Source organism: Vulpes vulpes, chromosome 10, assembly GCF_048418805.1.
Source record: "Vulpes vulpes isolate BD-2025 chromosome 10, VulVul3, whole genome shotgun sequence".
Taxonomy (NCBI): Eukaryota; Metazoa; Chordata; class Mammalia; order Carnivora; family Canidae; genus Vulpes; species Vulpes vulpes.
Window position 1 is genome coordinate 85,760,153 of NC_132789.1, and position 19,883 is coordinate 85,780,035.

At 41.1% G+C, this 19,883-nt stretch overlaps 1 protein-coding gene across 9 annotated transcripts in view; it reads left to right on the forward strand.

Moving 5' to 3' along the window:
- The window catches only part of DCLK2 (doublecortin like kinase 2), a 149,607-nt gene that overhangs the window by 100,960 nt on the left and 28,764 nt on the right, over positions 1-19,883 (forward strand). For 5 of the 9 annotated variants that reach the window (XM_072724806.1, XM_072724808.1, XM_026016643.2 and 2 more), the window contains 3 exons: positions 306-400; positions 17,297-17,372; positions 18,186-18,294. In XM_072724806.1, the coding sequence (XP_072580907.1) occupies positions 306-400; positions 17,297-17,372; positions 18,186-18,294 (280 nt within the window). The remainder of the gene's footprint in view (positions 1-305; positions 401-17,296; positions 17,373-18,185; positions 18,295-19,883) is intronic. The other 4 variants (XM_072724807.1, XM_072724809.1, XM_026016638.2 and 1 more) reach the window with 1 other exon arrangement.

The following is a 19,883-nucleotide window of genomic DNA, read 5'->3' on the forward strand; positions in this document are numbered from 1 at the left end:
CGGGCTGTATGGACAAATTCTCATTCACATCTCTACCATAATGTCTTATATATTTGTTTATGTCACTGTTGGAAAACTATTACTGAAAAACAATTCTAGTTTCACTCCTTTATTTGTCTGGTACTTTGTAATGCAAGGGGACACATTATTTTGGCCTTTCACTGATTTGCCATCTGCTTTGAGCTTTAAATGAATCAAAGCTTCATTGGAACTATGTCGTGCATGTGCTTAGTGTTTTTGCACAATCTGATTGTTTTGGGGTTTTAATGACCTCTGTCTCCTTTGTTGTCTCTGCCCCTGGTCAGTTAATGGAACTCCCAGCAGCCAGCTGTCAACTCCCAAATCAACGAAATCCTCTAGTTCTTCTCCAACTAGCCCAGGAAGTTTCAGAGGATTAAAGGTATGAAATAGGATATATGGCATGTTTGTGTGATTTTGTTATTTTGAGATGCATAGTTTGGTAGTTTAATTCGTCCAAGGGTTTGGGTGCAATTACAAATGATAAAGGAAAGAGTTTAGGACTTGGAGCTGGGAAGACCTGCCTTTGAATCCTGTATCCTTTTTCATTTTGTAATCTGGGTCAGTTCACTTAACTCTTCTGAGCTCAAGTGTTCCCATCTCTAAAACAGGAAGATAAGGTGGTGGTTAGGGTTGAACATGTTGGGGTAAAGTAAAACAAGTAGCAGTTTTCCCATTATTATCAAAATGATTTGCAATGGGAAAGCCTTGGTGAACACTATAAATCTTCTAAAAATTTCAATTTGAATCCTGATTTTAATACTACTGACCTAATTTGACTTTGCGAAAGTCTAAAACAGGACAAAATACTAGTATGGTACTTATGCACATATGTAGTTAACACAAAAAGACATGTTCATTTTGGTGAGAAGTTAGAAATAAATCTTAGGAATCTTAGGTTTTGACTGTGATGTCCTAAACATATAAACGGTAACTTAACATGATCAGCGGTTGGTTTAATAGACCGTTTTTTTTGTTTAATAGATATTTTGTCTAATACAGAGGGAGAAAAATGATGAATGAAACCAAATTTGCAAAACTTCAACATTAATTTCATTTAGTAGCTTTCAATAATTTAAATGGATAAGAGAAAATTCGCCTGGTGAAACAGCAGGAAATAATTGAGATTAAAGAGTGAAAGTTTCCTTTTGTAGAAACAATCAGATTATCTGCATGGTAATGTACTCTAAGAATACTGATGTATATATATATAGTGCTGCGTATGCATGTGCCAATTAACTTAGTCTCTTGGCATTTTGGTGACATTGGAAATGTCTTCATTAGGAATACATTCTCCAAAGTTGGTTGCCTAAATGCTTCAGATATTGTGTCTGAGTGGGTTTTCTTGACTCTAAAGATGTGAACTATCTTTTTCAATTAGTAAAATGGATTGTAAGAACCCCACCACCCCCTGGGTGAGTGAGGAATGAGAACCTGTGAGCGCAGCATCCTGGTACCCTCAGAACAGTGAGGATCATGGACCCCCCACTTGAAGGGTTCATTATTCTCCACCTGACTCTAGGCTTGTCTGTCCTGCCCCGAGAATGTTGCGTGAACATTCAAAACGAACCTGCATGATTCTCATGTTAAGTGGCAGATCAAAAAGAGGAATTCCTTCAGGAGAAGGACAGCTTGTCTGTTTTTGTGTCTGCTTCCTTATGTATATTGGCAGACAAGACACTGGACTGAGGTGGGTAGTAAGTTTGGGAGTAGAGCATACATAGCTCTCACCTACTTCCAAGTGCTGGAAGCTTTTTATCTTTATCAAAAGAACCAGGCATTTTTGAGGTACTAACCTCGCTTCGGTCAGTTTATAATACGATTTTAATGGAATTCTAAACTGTCAAAAACAAAAAAAAGGTTATACAAATTAAAAATCACTAATCAATGAAGTATTTTCAGCTCTCCCTCCCTCAGTTTATTGCACCTCAAATAGACAGTGAGGAGGTGCATTATTTTTAATCTGAGTAACTTTCAAGAGAACTAAAGTAAAAATGATTCAAGTTCATTCACTTCTTTTCTAATTTCAGTTTCATCATGTGTTAAAGTACAAGCAAGTGGCTCCTAGTGCTGGTAACTGTTAACCTTAGGGTGAACCCCACACAAACTTTCCAGTTAGCCACAGCCAGGTCCCACCAAGGTAGGTCCCCGAGGGTAGGCAGGGCCTCTGGCAGGTACCTAAATCCCTTGCTTCCCTGGAATTTCATTCACATCTGTCTTCGTTATTGGTGGGTAACCTTTGTTCCCATCATTCTTTCTAGCCCGTCTGCAGCTGTGAGCCCAAGATTGTTCCTTTTAATTGTTGTGCCTTAATTAGTTGGTGCCGTTTAATGCTCAGAGTGCACACCCACCCCACACACATGCACACAAACTTTCACGAGATCCCTTGTACTTCTGGAGTGGTAATTCATGGAATTTTAAAAACATGATAAATTTTATTGCTGAGACATTAGATAAAGTTGTTTCATTATGCTGAGTGTATTGGAAATGGTCGAGTAATCCCAGCATCTGTCACAAGGCCGCTGGATAAGTGCTCAGGATTACTCATTGATACCTAAAAGGTAAAGAAGAGTAATGTTGGTTACTGGTCAAGATAGAAGATGAGAGTTTCAGAAAAATGAAGAGTAGCGGTCTTTCTGTTACTGGTGAGAGAGTCTGCCCTGTGTGAATGGGGAGGTCTTCGTTTTTGGATTCCCTGTGCAAAGATACACACGGGGATCTGTGCTCAGAATAAAGACAGCCAGAAGAAAGTAGCAAGCACCGAGCAGCTTATTAAGGTGAAAGTACACTCTCAAGGTAGGAGAGTGGGCAGGTTCTGGAAGGTGGAACCCATCCCTAGGTTGTTTTGGGATTGGGTATTATTGAATCTTTCTGGTTTGAGTATGTGCAGTGTGGTGGGTGGTCTTCAGTGGAGGCTGCGTCCAATCTTTGGGAAGACTCCTCCCACAGGGAATTTGTGACCAGAACCGTCATGGTGGCTTTTGTCCACAGGGCTGGGCAGTACCTGCAATGCAAATGCATTATAATACATCTAAGGTTACCCTGAGGCAGAGGTGAAAGAGGGGAGGCTTGCTCCGCACCAGAAGCTCCTGGTCTGTTAGTCCCAGGGTCTTAGAACCACCAGGTCAGAATGTTGTGCCCCCGGGCTTTTAATGCGTCACATATTTATCACTGTCCTTGCCTCCGGGGCCTGTCTCTATCATTCTCCCCTCAAGGACTTAGAACTCAGCCTCCCTTTGCTCCTTCCACTGCTCCGTCTAGCTTCTACCTAACTTTTCCATGACCCTACCCCCTACCATCCAAAACTCACTTTGTCTTCCACCAGCTTGAGGCCTGTGGGCTTTACTCACAGCTGTAAAACCTCCTCTGGGTCTTCTATCATCTGTCTAATAAGAACATTTGTTTTTAAATAACCTCTAAAATGCTAGGATTATAGTTCTTTTAAATTGGCAAAAAAAAAAAAAAAAACCTACTTAGGAAGCAGGAGAGTATTTTTCTTCTCACTTTAAAGCTAATATTCGCATTAAACATTAGCAGCTAAATGAGTCTCTGCCACACTGATCAACTTCTAGGCCACGATGCCAAACTGGGGCCTATCCTCATGGGTCATGCCTTATGGAAACTGCATCTGGTAACTGCTCCCAGCAATCCGTGGTATTGGATGTTGTCTTGGGGATGAAGACCTGCCTTTGAGCTACTGCAGCTTAGTCATGTTACTTACTGTACAAAATAACCCTAATTTTGATGGCAGTGTAAGCTGCAGTCAGCATCTGTCCACATTTGCATTATTTTCTCTATTCAGTGACATTACAAATGGAGAATTACAGATAATTACTATGTGTTAGTGCTCTGCTTTTTTCTTCCCCTTCATTTACAATGGCTTATTAAGATCAATTAAGAGGGAATGTCTGACAATGGAGGACTGTTTTTCATAGGCAGGAACTATTTATCCTGGGTAGATGCTTTAATGGCTTTGGGAATAGATAATCTTTTTCCAGAGAATCAGCATTGACAAAAGCAAGCAAACCGAGCCAGGACAGCATGTGCAGGACTTGACATTCCTGTCTGTGTACCAGGACACAGCTTTTGCTAGATTATTTATTTATTTAACTATCTAGGTTTTACCTAATAGGGAATTAGGTAAAGTTAAGTCAAAAGGAGGCAGAATCTGATATTCAAATACAGTTTTCCCCTCTTTGTGCCAGTTTTGGGAATCATTTTAGGGTTTTGGTGGGGATGTTGGAAGAACTAGAGATGAAAACAGAGTCCTACTGTGATGCTTAATCTCTGACCACAGAGTGTCTGTGGCTTTTTTTGTTTGCTCATTGAAAAAGATATGAGAAATACAGAAGCAAGTCGCCTCTCCACAAAAAAAAAGGGTATTCATAGTTTTCCCCATAATACTCTTTGAGGAAGACCTTTCTGCTCCATTCATACACATTTATAAAAGATCATGCTCAGGCAACCCAGGTGGCTCAGCGGTTTACTGCCGCCTTCAGCCCAGGGTGTGATCCTGGAAACCCGGGATCGAGTCCCACGTCAGGCTTCCTGCTTGGAGCCCCCTTCTCCCTCAGCCTGTGTCTCTGCCTCTCTCTCTGTGTGTGTGTGTCTCTCATGAATAAATAAATAAAATCTTAAAAAAAAAAAAAAAAAAAGATCATGCTCTTTGAGAGACTGGACCAAAGCCAAGAGAGGAAGGAAAGCTGTCATCAGTTTGTGAATAATTTTTGCAAGATGGGAATGTAAGAAATAGGGTGGCAACCAAGCAATCAGAAGTCTTTAAATCTAAAACTGAAAGGAGTGTTAGGATGAGAGTTAGTTGTACTTTGATTATAATTTTTTGGTTTTGCTAGTTATGTGAAACCTACAATGTGAAAGTCATCTCAGATCTGTGGTTAGTTTTCATTTTATAGATGAAGTTCAGAGATGTGAAGTGACTTGTTCAGGGTCTCATTGGCCACTTGGGATCTCTGACCCTTTCTGGGTCTCTGTCTCTAACCTCTGACTCTTCCCCCCCATCACTGGTGGGTCTGGTTCAGTGAGTGCAGCACAGACCTCTCAGGAGGAAGCTTGTATGGTTATGATGGAAAAGCTATGCTGTGTGAGTCTTTTAGGAGGGTGAGTGCTGGGGGTGGCTTGCCAGATACTGAATATCTGGGTTTAGATATACATAAGTGCTCTGAGTAAAAATGGGTTGAGATGTTAGAAATGGAATTGGGGGTGGGCAGTGCTCCGGGGGAAAAAGGAGAGGCAGTCCTGGGGTTGGGGAGAGGCTGGATGAAGGAGAGTAGAGAGAAGTGCCCAACACTTCTATCTAACCCCAAAAAGCTTTAGTAAAATGGCAAAGTTCATGAGAGATAGGGTTCTTGGTTTTCTTTGGAGGCCAGCAATGGAACTGAGTATATAAACGAGGCAGTGTAGTCCAGGCTCAATAAGCATATGAGTACCTGGATATGAGATAATGTTACATGCTCAGCCTGGCATGGAAGCTCCTTTATGAGTATAGTAGCATAATGGGATTTGAAAACAGAGCCCATGCTTATCGCCATTACTAACTCCCAAGGACACAGTGTGAAAGCAATGCCAGTCTGTTAAACAGATGATTAAAACAATATAGTCGACCAAAAATTCATAAAATGAGTTGCTAGGGCTACTTAGGAGGTCTCTATTGGGTCATTTCCCCAAAACCTAGGCCCTAGGTGTTAGAACTTGGTTTTGCTTTTGTATGGATTTAGGGAATCTGGTTTTCCTAGGGCAAGACCACTGGGTAGTGATGGTCACCTGGGGAGGAGGCAGTTCTGCAGGCTAGAAACCAGCCGCCTTCAGGACACTCCAGGCTTTACCTTGACCTCAGACTGCCCACTACAGTCAGAACTTGGGGAGCCCAGAGGCCTTTTTAGTAAGGCCAGTTCATGCCAAGTTGTACTAGGCCTGTGTCAGCTGGGTACGTAGCATCTCTGGACTCATTCTTCTTTTTCTTTAGTGCTCTTTAATAATTAAAATTTTCTGTGACTGTTTCAATCTGAACCAGTTAAGCTAAGAGGAACCAAGAGAATTCTTTGATCCACTCAAGCCAGAGAAATTAGACAAAAGTGGTACCTCATAGTATGTTACACAAAGTGTCAAAAAACAAAGCCCAGAACTCATTTGTGCTCAGATGCCTCCATTCAGAGAAGGACATAAGATGGTAGGTATAGTGGTTAAAAGCATTGTCTTGGGGTGCCGGGGGTGGCTCAGTGGCTGAGGGTTTGCCTTTGGCTCAGGTCATGATCCCAGGATCCTGGAATCAAGTTCTCCATCAGGCTCCTTCCAGTGAGCCTGCTTTTTTCTCTGCCTATGTCTCTACCTTTCTCTCTGTGTGTGTCTCCCATGAATAAATAAATAAAATCTTTAAAAAAAAATAAAAGCATGAGCTCTGAAACCAGAATTTCTGGGTTTGATCTTGGTTTGGCTACTCACTAGCTCTATGATCTTGGGAAAGTCACATCACCCTTATGTGTTAAAAAAAAAAAAAATAGGACCTAGTGCAGAGGGTTGAGATTAATTAAATATAGAAAAAATATATAGAGAAAGCATTTAGAATAGCTTTGCTGTTCTTTTTTGCCATAAGCTTTGGGATTTCCAGGTTCAGTGTTCCCATGAGGGAAGTACTCACAAAGAAAAAAATTAACATGCAGCAGTATATAAGAAGGAAGGAGAAAGTTAGAGAAGTCTGGCTCCAGATTTTATTGCCTCCTCTGCTTTCTCTCTATTATGAATAACCTTCCCGACTCTATGCTTCATCTCTGTTTCTGCCCTCTGTATACAGTCCAGCTCCATTAGTACTGTATAAGGCAGATTATTAGTAACAGATTATTTCAAAATTTAGCAGCTTAAAATAGCAATAAAAATTATTACACAGTTCTTGTGGGGCAGAAATTCAGGAGCAGCTTTTAACGAGGTGGTTCTGGCTTTAAGATGGTTGACAAGGTCATAGTCAGGGTGTGCACCAGGGCAATAGTCACCCGAAGGTCCTGCCAGGAGTGGATGATCCTCTTCCACGGTGACTTGTTCACTTGGTGGCAGGTTGGTGCTCGCTGTTGGCAGGAGGCATCAGGTCTCCACCATGTGGGCCTCTCCATAAGTTGGCCTCAGAGCATGGCAGCTGGGTTTCCCTAGAGCAAGTGCTCTGCAGGAGAGAAGCCCTCCTGTCTGTGACCTAGTCTTGGAAGCCAGACACCATCATTTCCATAAGAGTTTAGTAGTCACGTGTCAGCTCCTTGCAGCAACGGAAGGGACTAAACAAGGGCATGAAAGTCAGGAGGTGAGGCTTAGGGGAACCACACCCCTTCTCTCTGCTTTCATCTCTTCATCAGCCACCTAGAATTTCTTCCTGAGGCTGCCCGTTTCCTCAATAAGTTTTTGTCCATTTTCCTTTTTCAAAGCTAAAAAGTCTCTCCCTATTAGTTTTATTGCTTTGTTCTCCTCCCAGTCCTTTTGTTCTCCTGACCCATCACCCCTGCCCATTCTTTTCTCTCCCCTTCAAATTCTAGAATCTCACCACCACTGATGTTTTCTTCTTAATCCTCCACTTCCTCTTGACCTCAGGCTGTGATCTCCTGTTTCCTCTGCCCAAGCTCCTTGGAGTCCCTTCGATCTAGCTGATAACTTTCCCTGCGGGAATATTTTCTGTGCTTAAATCACAGCATTTTCTTTGGGACAGATAGGCAGTAAAGAGTACTAAATGTGTCATCAGCTGCCAGATGGATGAAGAAAGCATTTCCCTGGAATTTAATTCATCATCCATGTCCCGGTTTAGGACTTTCAAGGCTATAGTAACTTAAGGCTTCCGAGTCAGGGGCACATCTGTGGACGCTGAGGGATAAAATGTCTCATGTTTTGATGCTGAAGTGCATGCCCAGAGGCTGTCTACCATGAGTATTCTTGTTGGTTGAAAGAAGAAAGAAAAAAAAAAAAAAGTACATTTGGAACACTGTCCAACATCTTGAGATTATAAACGGTCTGATGTGCTGATATTTTATCTGATGATGTCTCCTGGGTCTACTGGTGGTGAAAGATTTTCCAGATTTGTGAAGTGTGATGAAAGGGCAGTAGTATCTCATACTGATTGGCAGAGCTAAAATGCAACTCTTTGACCCTCTGAACTTCAAAACTTCTTTTCGAAGCTGTGAAATGTAAATCCACAGTAGCGGCTGACCTTAGACGCTTTTGCTTTTCCCTGGAGCTTTGGTTTTTCTCTGGTATTTAAAACTAGTTAATAATCTTTGGTACTGAGAGATTGACTGCTTCTATGCACTTTTTATTACCCTAGAAATGCTTGGTGGTGACTTCATCTCTGAACGTAATTGGTTTTATTGACAGAAACAAAAACAAAAACGAGGGACTAACTAAGCAGTTTTGAAGACTTTTCTGTGGCCTAACAAAATCCTCTTTATAAATCTCAGACTGCTTGAGGACAGTGATTTGCACATTGTGGGTGTTCAGTAAATAGAGACATTTGGTGGGTAGATGGCTCAACGGGGCTGAAGCCCACCTGCATGGAACTAGAGGGAGAGTTTGCCAAGCAAATCAGTGTATAAATGGGATCAGTTGTAATAACTTTATTTGAATATAAGCAACTCACATGTTAATCTTAAATACTCCCTTACTCATGACAGTGGCCCATTAGGAATTATTGGTAGTAGACTGAAGATAATTGGGTGGAGTTAAGACTTAGAAGTTATAGTGAATTGTCCTGTACCAGTGAGTGGCAGTGGTAACTTCCATAATTTGAACTGAAGAGGGAGGCACCTCTCCCAGTACCCTGGTGTCCAAGAAGTTGATTTCTCACAGTGAAAGCACGCAGACGTTGTTAGCAGGTGGGCATGCTTATACTGCTTGTCCGTTGCTCAGAATTCAATAAGCCAACACTTTGAAGGGTTCACTTAATAAGGATATGCGGAGATGCTCTGCCACTTTTAGTGGACCACGTAGTCAACTGAGGTGGCAGTGATACTCAGAGGAACAGAAAGGCACAAATCAGCAGGTTCTATGCAGCCCCTTTCATTGACTGTTGAGTTGGCTTTTGCATGCTTTCTGTTTAGCCAGATAATTCACTATTTACCACTGTTAACCAATCACAAAGACCAAACGCCACTAATTTAGCCAAATGAAAACAAGTCTGAGGTATGGCTACAGATAAGAATGCTTTATTGTATATTACCAAGCTTTAGGTGCTGATTCAGATTAATTGTTCTCCTATATCATTCCAAAGAGTGAAATATTTCAGAGTCAGTTATCACAAATCCAATATATAAGTGCTGAAGGTATGTTTTTATTTTTATTTTTATTTCTTTTAATCCAAATATAATTAACAGGGCGGCCCGGGTGGCTCAGTGGTTTAGTGCCGCCTTCAGCCCAGAGCGTGATCCTGGAGACCCAGGATCAAATCCCACGTCGGGCTCCCTGCATGGAGCCTGTTTCTCCCTCTGCTTGTGTCTCTGCCTCTCTCTCTCTCGAATAAATAAATAAAATTTAAAAAATATATATAATTAACATAGTGTTATACTAGTTTCAGGCATACAATATAATGATTGAACAATTCTGTGCACAGTGCTCATCACAATAAGTGTACTCTTAATCCCCTTCACCTATTTCACACCACCACTACCTCCCCTGTGGCAACCACCAGTTCTCTATATTTAAGTCTGTCTTTGTCTTTATTCCTCTGTTTTGTTTCTTAAATTCCACATATGAGTGAGGTCATATGATGTGTCTTTCTCTGACTTAATTCTCTTAGCATTATACCCTCTACCTCTGTCCGTATTGCTGCAAACACAAGATTTCATTCTTTTATATGACTTAATAAATTTATCCATTCATTAAATTCTTGGGTTGCTTTCACATCTTAGTTATAGTAAAGAATGCTGCAATAAAACATAGCAGTGCATTTGTCTTTTCAACTTAGTGTTTTCATTTTCTTTGATTAAATACCCAGTAATGGAATTGTTGGATAATAGGGTAGTTCTATTTTTGATTTTTTTGAGAACCTTCATACTGTTTTCCACAGTGGGTACACCAGCTTGCGTTCCCACCAAAGTGCATGAGGGTCCCTTTTTCTCCACATCTGTACCAACACTTGTTTCTTGGGTTATGATTTTAGCCATCCTGACAGGTGTGTGGTGATACCTCATTGTGGTTTTGATTTGCATTCTCCTGATGATGAGTGACGTTGAAACATCTTTTCTTGGGTCTGTTGGCCATCTGTGTATCTTCTTTGGAAGATTTCTGTTTTTGAATGCATTTCTAATGTAGCATTTATCGCAATTCATGCTGGCTTTCCCTTTTAATTAATGGAATTGATATTTTTTTTATGGAATTGATATTTTAAAATATTTTTTAAGCCCACAAAAATGATAATGGAAGCAAATCTCTTTGCAAGTAGTAGCTGGTAATACTGGCTTCTAAAAACCTTCAATACATTTCAGAGGTCATCTTTTTAAGGAAAAAATTTCTTAACTGTATGTGAGGAAAGGTTCTGGATTTATCAATTTGTACATTATTTGACTAAATTACAGGGATGTGACTATAATTCTCTAATCTGAAAGCATGTCCTAAATATACCACAATGAATATTTTGGTGAGTGGGTCTTGTACTGGGTGTCATCCCTACATTAATTTAATAGCCTTGAAAGACTTCTTGTTTTGTCTTCCTAGAGGAGGGGACAGTGTGAGAATAGCTAGATAGCTCCTGGGCTTTGGAGTCAGGCCTGGGTTTAGATTCTGATTCCACATTTGCTGTGGTGTTTGGGCAAGTTATAAAACCTCCCTGAGCCTTGGTTGCTTCACTGATCAATGGAGATTATGATATTACCTAATTCATAAGATGTGAAGTACTCATTTTAGGACTTGCCACAAAGTAGGCATTCAGTAAACTATAAAAAGTGTCTTGTTTTTAACAAAGAAAAAGTCGTTCTTTGGCTATAGATAACTTGCAACGGTTAGATTGTTGGATGAGTGACCAGGAGCATTTATGGTAGCTGAAGAATTATAGTTGCTGCCAGAAACTTCCTCCACAGAGGTTCTCAACCTTGGTCACACATTAGATCATCTCTGGAGCTTTAAAAATACTGATTCCCAGGCCCTACACCAGGGATTCTTTACTCTGGGGCGCAGCCTAGCAATAGAAGCTTTCAGATTATTCCAGGTGGTCCTAACGTATACTCAAGGCCCGAGAATTGCTGCTTTACAGCAACAGTACCCTGAGTTATTCTGTTCCATAGTTTTAAAGTGTAAGAATTAGATTCCTAAGAAAGTTCTTGTAGACCAAGAGTTTGCTTGCTGGCCAAATTCGGCCCATAGTCTGACTTTCTAAATTAAGTTTTATTGGAACACAACCACACTCCTCCATTTACATGTGCTCTGTGACTGCTTGCTTTCTTCAATAGCAGAGCTGAGTAATTGTGATAAAGACCATACTATAAAGCCTAAAATATTACTCTCTAGCCTTTTGCAGAAAATATTTCTGACCCCTGCAGTAGGTCACTTAAAAATTGAATTATAGTGCCATTTTCCAAGATGCCTCAAAAAAGTCAACTCACTACACAAGAATATCTCCTAGATTCTGCTCAAGTGCTTCCTTTCATGAAAACTCAGAATGAAGTAGTGTCCAGGAATATACTCAAAAGTCAATAGTAATATGCTATAATGCATTGATGTAGTCACTTCCACTTTTCTTGGAGAATTGCCTATCTTTGAATAAAACTTCACATTTTTAGTGTAGTACCTAACCTTTCTCTTTAAGTTTTAAGTCTTGTAGAAGTTGTAATAATCTACTTATTGAAGAAATTTAATGTAAGGCACTCTGACTTGACTTCTTGGCTAAAAATGTAGAAAGCTGGAATGTTACTTATTATCAGCCATGATTGAGTACATAGCATTTACTCAGCCATGAATGCCTTTTTAAATGATACTAGCAGTTGAGGACACATTATAGCTTTTTCTGCTCTATTTTCAAGTCTTTTAAAAATGTTTTTAGCAGAAGTGAACCAAACAGAAACGGACTCATAAATACAGAGAACACACTGGTGGTTGCCCGAGGGGAGGGGTCTGGGGGGATGGGTGAAATAGGTGAAGGAGCTTAGGAGGTAAAGTATAAGCTAGGGATTATAGTCAATAATGTTTTAATAGCTCTGTTTGGTAACAGATGGTAACTATACTTATTGGCGCATTTTATAATGTATATGAATGTCCAGTCATCATGCTGTGCACCTAAAGCTCTTGTAATTTTGCATGTCAGCTATCCTTCAATTAAAAAAATATAAACATACGGATCTCTCTCAAGGGCTTAAAGTAGTGCTGTCCAATAGAACATTCTGAGATGATGGAAATGTTCTATGTCGGTGCTGTCCTATATCGTAGTCACCAGACACATGTGGTAATGAGACACCTGACATGTGGCTAGTGCAGCTGAGGAATTGAGTTTTCTTTTCTTTTGCTTTTTTTTTTTTTTTTTTGAATTTTCTTTAAAAAGTTTTTAGCAGAAGCAGGTTCTTAGGCATTTCCTTTCCTTGGGTGCTTTTAAAAATGGAGCTGCTGCTGCTGCCAGAGGCAGGTAGATAGGGCAGCGGTGACAGGGTCTCCTGACATTCGCAGCAATACCTCTAGTCTTTTCCATCACCTTCCCTCCTTGACCAATCAGGACCTCATTAGGAAATTTGCTCCCCTCTTCCCGTCCCCCCCCCAACCATAATCACATCTTTTTGAACCAGTTAGTAATTATGGAAGATAATCTTGAAAGGGCCCAGATGCTGCCATCCATTTATGCTTTATTGAGGAGGATCTTCAAAACACGCAGCATCTTAGGCGCTTTCTTTGTGCTGTGTCAGCATCGTAGTTGCTGATGGAAGCACGAATGCTCATTAGCATTTTAAGAGATTTTAATAAAAATTGTTAGTTTGACAACAGGAATGGGGCAGGTTTAATCAGGAATGCCATATTTTAATCTCTCCTGCTAATTCAGTCCTTGCTTCAATAAGGAGAATAATTCTCTTGCACGGGTCAGGGAAATCTGTAAATTGTGCCTGGGAAACAGGGAGGATTCTGTAGTCCTAGCTTTATCCCCTGCATTTTCATTGCTCTTTGTCTGCATGTCTCTCAGGGCACTGGGAATGCTCTGCTTTATAGTCCGCGATAGACACTTCACATTTGCCAGGGATCTGTCCAGAGATCTCGGTGAATACTCGGCTTTTCTTGTACCCCAGGAGCACCAAGCTTCCTTCCTGGGAGGTCAAGGGAGCTTAATCTCATGAGGAGACCTCATGAGATTGTAAACTTCTGGCCAGGAGGAATCCTATCTCCTCATCTTTATATCCTCTAGCAACCCTGCGTAGGTTATTGCCTTTAGGAGGTAAAGTATAAGCTAGGGATTATAGTCAAAGGAGGAAAGGAGGGCTGTTTCCGTGTCAGCTCACGTCCCTGTCTGTTCGGCTGTGCCATCATGAAATGACTCCCCTTTCCTATTTTCATTTTCTAAGCTTTTTCAAATCAAGGAACGTTATTTGGATGGTAATTATTAGGTATGTTACTCCTGTTAAGTCTATGTACGTCTTTGGTTTGGTTTTGTTTTTGTGAATGCTTGAGGTTCAATACTTAAACGATTCAGTTTGAGGGTTTTGAAAAATGTTCTTCTTGCCATCATTATTTGCTAAGAAAGCTGCACTTGCTGGTGATTTAGTGACACCTTTAGTGACACCTACCCGTGAAAGTAGCCTCTCCTTCGGCCCTTACCACAGGCCACTTGCTCCCCTTGGGCTCAGACTTGAGCCCAGGTCTCGCTGTCTTTTAGTTGCCAGGAAACCAGTTCCCACCCCTCCCTGTCTCCTGATTCTTTCCTTGCTGCCTGTGAATCCCAACACAAACCGTGTTTGTCATTGCTGGGCTGTACAGGGAATTGGGATAGGTCGGAGTAGGGGTTTAATCAAAACAAACACTGGGAAAGTTACAGTGGTTCACTGGAACTAAATTAGTAAATACTCTGAGGAGTCACCCAACCATGTGAAAGTGTAGATGGAGGTAAAAATGCCTTCGTTTTAGCCCCTTCCAAGATTTCCCTCTCGGAGAGCACTGGAGTTAGAACACATCAGCTTGCAGCCAACTAAACTTTACCCTAGTTAGCTCGAGAAAGGGACTTGTTAGAAGAATGTTACCTGCTTCCAAAAGAGCTAGGCAGGAAGGCCTGGGGGAGGGCAGGGTCTTAGGACATCAGCAGTGGGGCTGCGTACAGGACATTTCCCTAGGCTCGGAGTGTAGAGGGGAGAGAAGGTCCCTGCCCAGGCCCTGACTCAAGCAGCTGCGGCCTGAGGGTGTGGGGCTGCCCTGTTCTGGGCTGGGAAATGTAGACACGCCGGCAAGCTGGTCACTATCCGTAGTTGTTTCCAGGCATTACCGTCCACTTCCCCTATCACTGTAAGCCAGGAGTGAGTAGTGATCAAAAGGGATCTTTGCATTTATTCTTTGAGATAGAATTTTCTCCAAAATGGCATTCTTCTTGTCTTTATTCTATTAAGAATTTGACTGATGTGAATTTAATTTGGAGCTCGTATTCCCTTGACTGACAGTTTTCAGTGTAGGAAGGGGTAGATTAGAAGAGGAACAAATTTGGAATGAATGATTTAGCAAAAGATCTCTTGTAGCCATTGTACATTCAACAGTTTGAAAACATTTCTCAGTCATTGGATTCAAGACTTTGCCAGATTTTTTTTTTTTTTTTTTTTTTTTAAGATTCTATTTGACCGAGAAAGAGAGAGAGAGAGAGAGCGCAAAAACAGGGAGCAGCCGGCTGAGGTAGGAGAAGCAGGTTCCTTTTGGAGCAAGGACCCCAAATCAGGGCTTGATCCCAGGACCCTGAGATCATGGCCTGAACTGAAGGCAGACACTTAACTGACTGAGCCACCCAGGCGTCCCTGTGCCAGATGTTTTAAGGACAAAATCTACTAATAACTAATACTGAGTTAGTGTTATATGTCAGTGAGGGGCTCGGTTAAGTGTCCATCTCTTGATTTTTGGCTCAGGTCATGATCTCAGGGTCCTGAGATGGAGCACCACTGTGGGCTCCACTCTACATCTGGGCATGGAGCCTGCTTAGGATTCTCTCTCTCTCTCTCCCCGCCCCCTCCCTCTGCCCCTTTCCCCAGATCATACACTCTCTCAAACAAATAAGTCTTTAAAAAATAAATTGAAATAATGTATAAAATTCATGAAGAAAAAAAAGGTGAGAAACAAACTGGGCAGATGGACAAATCATGGGGTTATTCGGGTGGGGTTATTCTATTGGTCACAAAGATCCCCCCACCCCACCTCCCACTTCACCCCCCCACCCCAAGGCTTTGGATCCTAGGGATGACATCAGAGCTGTCCTTGGAGAAGTTTCTTGGCAATCTTGTGTGGAATGGCTGAGATTGAAAGTAACTAAGGAGGCCAAACTTTGATGAGGCGCCAGGAGAAGCCGAAGGAGGACCAGGACCAGGGTGGTAGCTGTGGAAACAGAACTGACCAGAGAACCTTGTGGCTTTCTTTTAGGCTTCCCGTTAAGTCCCTTCTCTGGGCTTTGGTTTTAAACAAGGTAGCTTTTAAACATTCTAGCACAGACTACAGCTGATTTTGGAGTTGCCTTTAATTTCAGCAGCAGAAAAATAGAACAAAACAAAGAAGCTGAATTTTGAAAAACTGCCTGCTAGTTACCTTGTGAGAAACATAATGATTGAACTCTGAGGAGCCAGTGGATAGTGAAGCATTGTGGTATTGGCATCAGGTTAAGGGTAGCCCGAAAGGGATCCTCCCCACGTTGCTACACAACTTTTCTGCATGTCAGAGTGAAGGAGACAAAACTTGTGAGCATGTTTACCTCAGGACAGGCGCTGATTTGTTGTCTCTCAGAACTGCTTTTCTTTGGCCTCACGTTCCTAACAGGACACGCTGCTGCTGGTTTTAATGTCCACACCAGGTGGTCATATGGGATCTGAGAAAACAGAGCAGTTTCTAATACCTCTTATTCTTGAGGCTCGTATCTTGTTCCAGAAGAACTTCTGGATGATTCTGTTTGAAACAATGTGTATAAGTATTGGGCTTTCCTGGGTTTGGAACCAGACTTAGTATCTGTGAGGTTCTTACTTCATCCAGGGGTAGAGAGAAGACCCAGGGTCTCCAACTTGTGAACACTTTGGGAAGGGCAGAGCCCTGGCTTGGCCCTGTCATTTATGCCTTTAATCAGCGAGTATTAATTCAGTACTGTGTGTGCCAGGCCCTGTGCTGCATACGGGAGATGCAGTGATGAGTAAGACACAATCACTATGGGACGGAGGAACCAGGGTAGTTTGGGCATCGAGGCAAGCAGGTAGGTTCAACGATACAAAAAAATGTTGAAGAGACTTCTCAGTATTTGGCAAGTCCTTTGACCTTGGAAGCTCCTGAAAGGAATAATTTAAAAAATGAGAGAAAGAAAGAACATTAAAGTTCAAAGAGAAAAAATTGAGTTCAAAAGCCTTAGAGTCTTAGGGATAAAGAAAAAATTCCACCTAGAAGCATACATACATTTTCCAAGCATTCATAATAATAAACTTGATGTGAATAATATTCATATACGAGTTTTTCAATTCTAAGAATTACAGAGATTTTTGTGTTAGACTGCGAACTTGAGCTTCATTGAGTTGGAACATGTCTTTTCGTTTTCTCTCTTATTTCTCTCTGGTTCCTAGTAGTAAGTCTTTAAAATGGTTAGGAGGAATTCTTTCTGTGTTAGGGTCAGTAAAGAGGGTTGAGCCAGGGGTGTGCCCTGGATCTTGAATCCACAGGAGGCTGTGGAAGGGGATTCAGTCCTAGGCATGGGCCTGGAGTTCTGAGAAGGGTTTCACCTTAGCGGGCACTCCTGAGGTCCACCCCAGGATAGCTGTGGCATCTGGGGACTCGGTTCTGACATTTCTTGGAATTACCTATAGTTCTAAACCTTATCTGCCACTAAGAAGTACCTTGTTCAGCTGTGATGCCATAATAGTTTGCTTTGCTTTATTCCATTGAAGTCAAAAGTAGAGCAGTATCAAAGAGGGCAATTAACTGTCAATTTCCTGATACCCAATCTGAATTGAGAGTGCTGTAAGGAAGATGTGTGTTAATCATATAGGGAAGAGATGATGTTTTTGTAACATATATTTGCACAGTGTAATCATTCTCTATTCACCAAGGATTAGCTAGCTGAAGATTTGTAAAATTTTCCTGATAAATAATGGTCACTCTCCTCTTTCAGCAGGTTTCTGCACACGGTGGATCCTCTTCCAATGTAAATGGTGGACCTGAACTTGGTCGTTGTATGAGTCCTGAAGGTAGTCCCCAATCTGATGATTGTTTTTATAAAGGAAGTCATCCATGTGAACTTGGTGGCCGCCCAAGACCCAACTGGGCTAAATTATGATCTTCCTAAACAGGGATGTAATCATGGTCACCAGTTAGCCTATTGAGCCTTGGTGGGAGTTGCTTCAGCTTTTTAATTAAGCTAACCCAATTTCAGATTTTACGCTTGGGCTTCCTTTATTTTTCCTTAGTGGCAGTCTGCTCAAGTCCTACATGTAGGCTTTCCTGTCTCTCAGTTAGGTAGCAAAAGTGTGTTTCTTCATTGGATGTCTGCTACATGCTGTGCATTGGGATACATTGTAAGATATAGTCATTTTAACCACTTCCTCCTCCTGCCTCTCCCCCATCCGCTTTTTGAGAGGATTTTCAGCCAGGAGTTAGCCTTAACACGTATCCCTGCTGGGAATAATTTTCTTTACTAGAAAACCCTGAGGAGAAATCTTGGGGTTTCTAAAATTGAATCCCCACCGTAATCCTCTTCCCTTTTCTCGAGAGCTAACAAAGAGGTTTACAAAGCTTAGGTTAAATTTCCTTTTACTTGTTTCAGCTGATATTTCAGGGATTTGTTAGATTTGTTTGATGATGTTGGTTTCAGATTTCACAACGAGATCAAAAGGAAATTGGTGATTCAGGTGTTCCCTTCAGAAAATATGCTTAGAAATTTTCTTATGGTTCACCATAGATTTAGAAATGAACGCATTGTGATTTATTATTTTACAGATATGTAGGAATTGAGATGAAGTGCTGATGTGTTTGCTAGACTTTGCATTTATCCTTTTGTGCAGGTGTGAATGGAAACAGGTGCTCTGAATCATCAACTCTTCTTGAGAAATACAAAATTGGGAAGGTTATTGGTGATGGGAATTTTGCAGTAGTCAAAGAGTGCATGGACAGGTGAGTGGATAGTGAGGATGATCATTTGTTTACCTACATTTCTCACCTGGAGTTTATTCTTACCTGAATGAATGAACAAAAGGCCTTCCTGGGAGGTTTTTTTCCTCCCTTCCTGGAAAAAGTCTATCCTTAGGACCAGCTGTTTTGTAAGCCCACAGGCAACTTGACCTGGAAAAATATAGGTATACACGCAGAGCATAAACTTGCTTTGTATGTAGTTGGGCTGAGAGCTTTTCAGGTCTCATCCATGAGCCAGAGAGGAATAGGAAAGAATAAGATTCAGTAGCACTGACCTTTGTCAGGCACTGTTCTCAGTGCTGTGCTTGTATTATTAACCCATGTAAACTGCACAGTAACCCTCTCAGTTAAAACTTAGTTGTGTAGACTGGTAGGTCAGGATACAGGAGCTCTGACCAATTAAGATCAGGGTCAACCAACTTTTGCCTATATGAAAACTATATTTTTGATTATTCAGCTTTATTTTGTTGAAGGTCCTGAATTCTCAAGGGGTAAGAAATCCATTCTTTTAATTCGAGGCCTTTCATAAACTATATAAAAACTGGAAAATACTCAGGTTAGAGTTTTCGTGGTGATAGGTCAATACCCCATTTTTTTCTAAGTGGTAATTTTTATTTTTTGTGGGGAGCTTTCCAGAAAGTCGCGACTACAGCTTTTCCATTTTGCTGCATCTCCAGTGAAACTTTCCTGCTCCTTGTAGAGGACACTCCCCATCCTCTAAGTTCTCGACATAGCTCTAATGTACAGTTTGCCACCCAAGTAACAAATAAAGCATCTGAAATATGATCTCTAAAGACTTACTAGAAATCTGAGTCAGGGTTTGGTTTACATGATGGGGAAGCGATTTAAATGAAAGTTATTCTTCTAAGGTCAGCTTCATCAGTGTGTGCTATGACCATGTGGCAAAAGCAGCTGCGCTTGAGAAAACTGATGTATTCCAGGAATACTGACTGCAGTGTTCTTTGTTTAACTGTGCTCCTATTCTAAAAGATATTTTGGCGTGTTCAGATTAAATTATGTTAAAGGTGATTAAAAATTAACATCCACATTTGTATGCCCAAGTATGTATGTCTTTACTACCAGATAATAGGCATTTAAAGGTGTGGGTAAAATGGGACTAGATGGAATTTTAGCTGAGAAATAGATATTGAGGGGGCACCTGGGTGTCTCAGTGGTTGAGCATCGGCCTTCGGCTCAGGGCATGATACCGGGGTCCTGGGATCGAATCCTGCATTGGGCTCCCTGCAGGGGGCCTGCTTCTCCCTCTGCCTATGTCTCTGCCTCTCTCTGTGTGTCTCTCATGAATAAATAAATAAAACCTTAAGAAAGATATGGAAAATCTAGGGCTTTTTAATCATTATTAGATGAATGTAAAGTTATATTGATAATAGAATATTTTTAATTATTTGGATTCATTTTGCTTAATTTATTCTGCCTCCGAAGAGAACTATTTTGAGATTTAAATATGGAAAAAGTTTCTTGTCCAGCTTTGATACAACAGAGTTTCAGTACTTTTAATATGCAAGTTATGTAGTATTGTAAGTATTAATATTTATAAAAGGAAATTAACA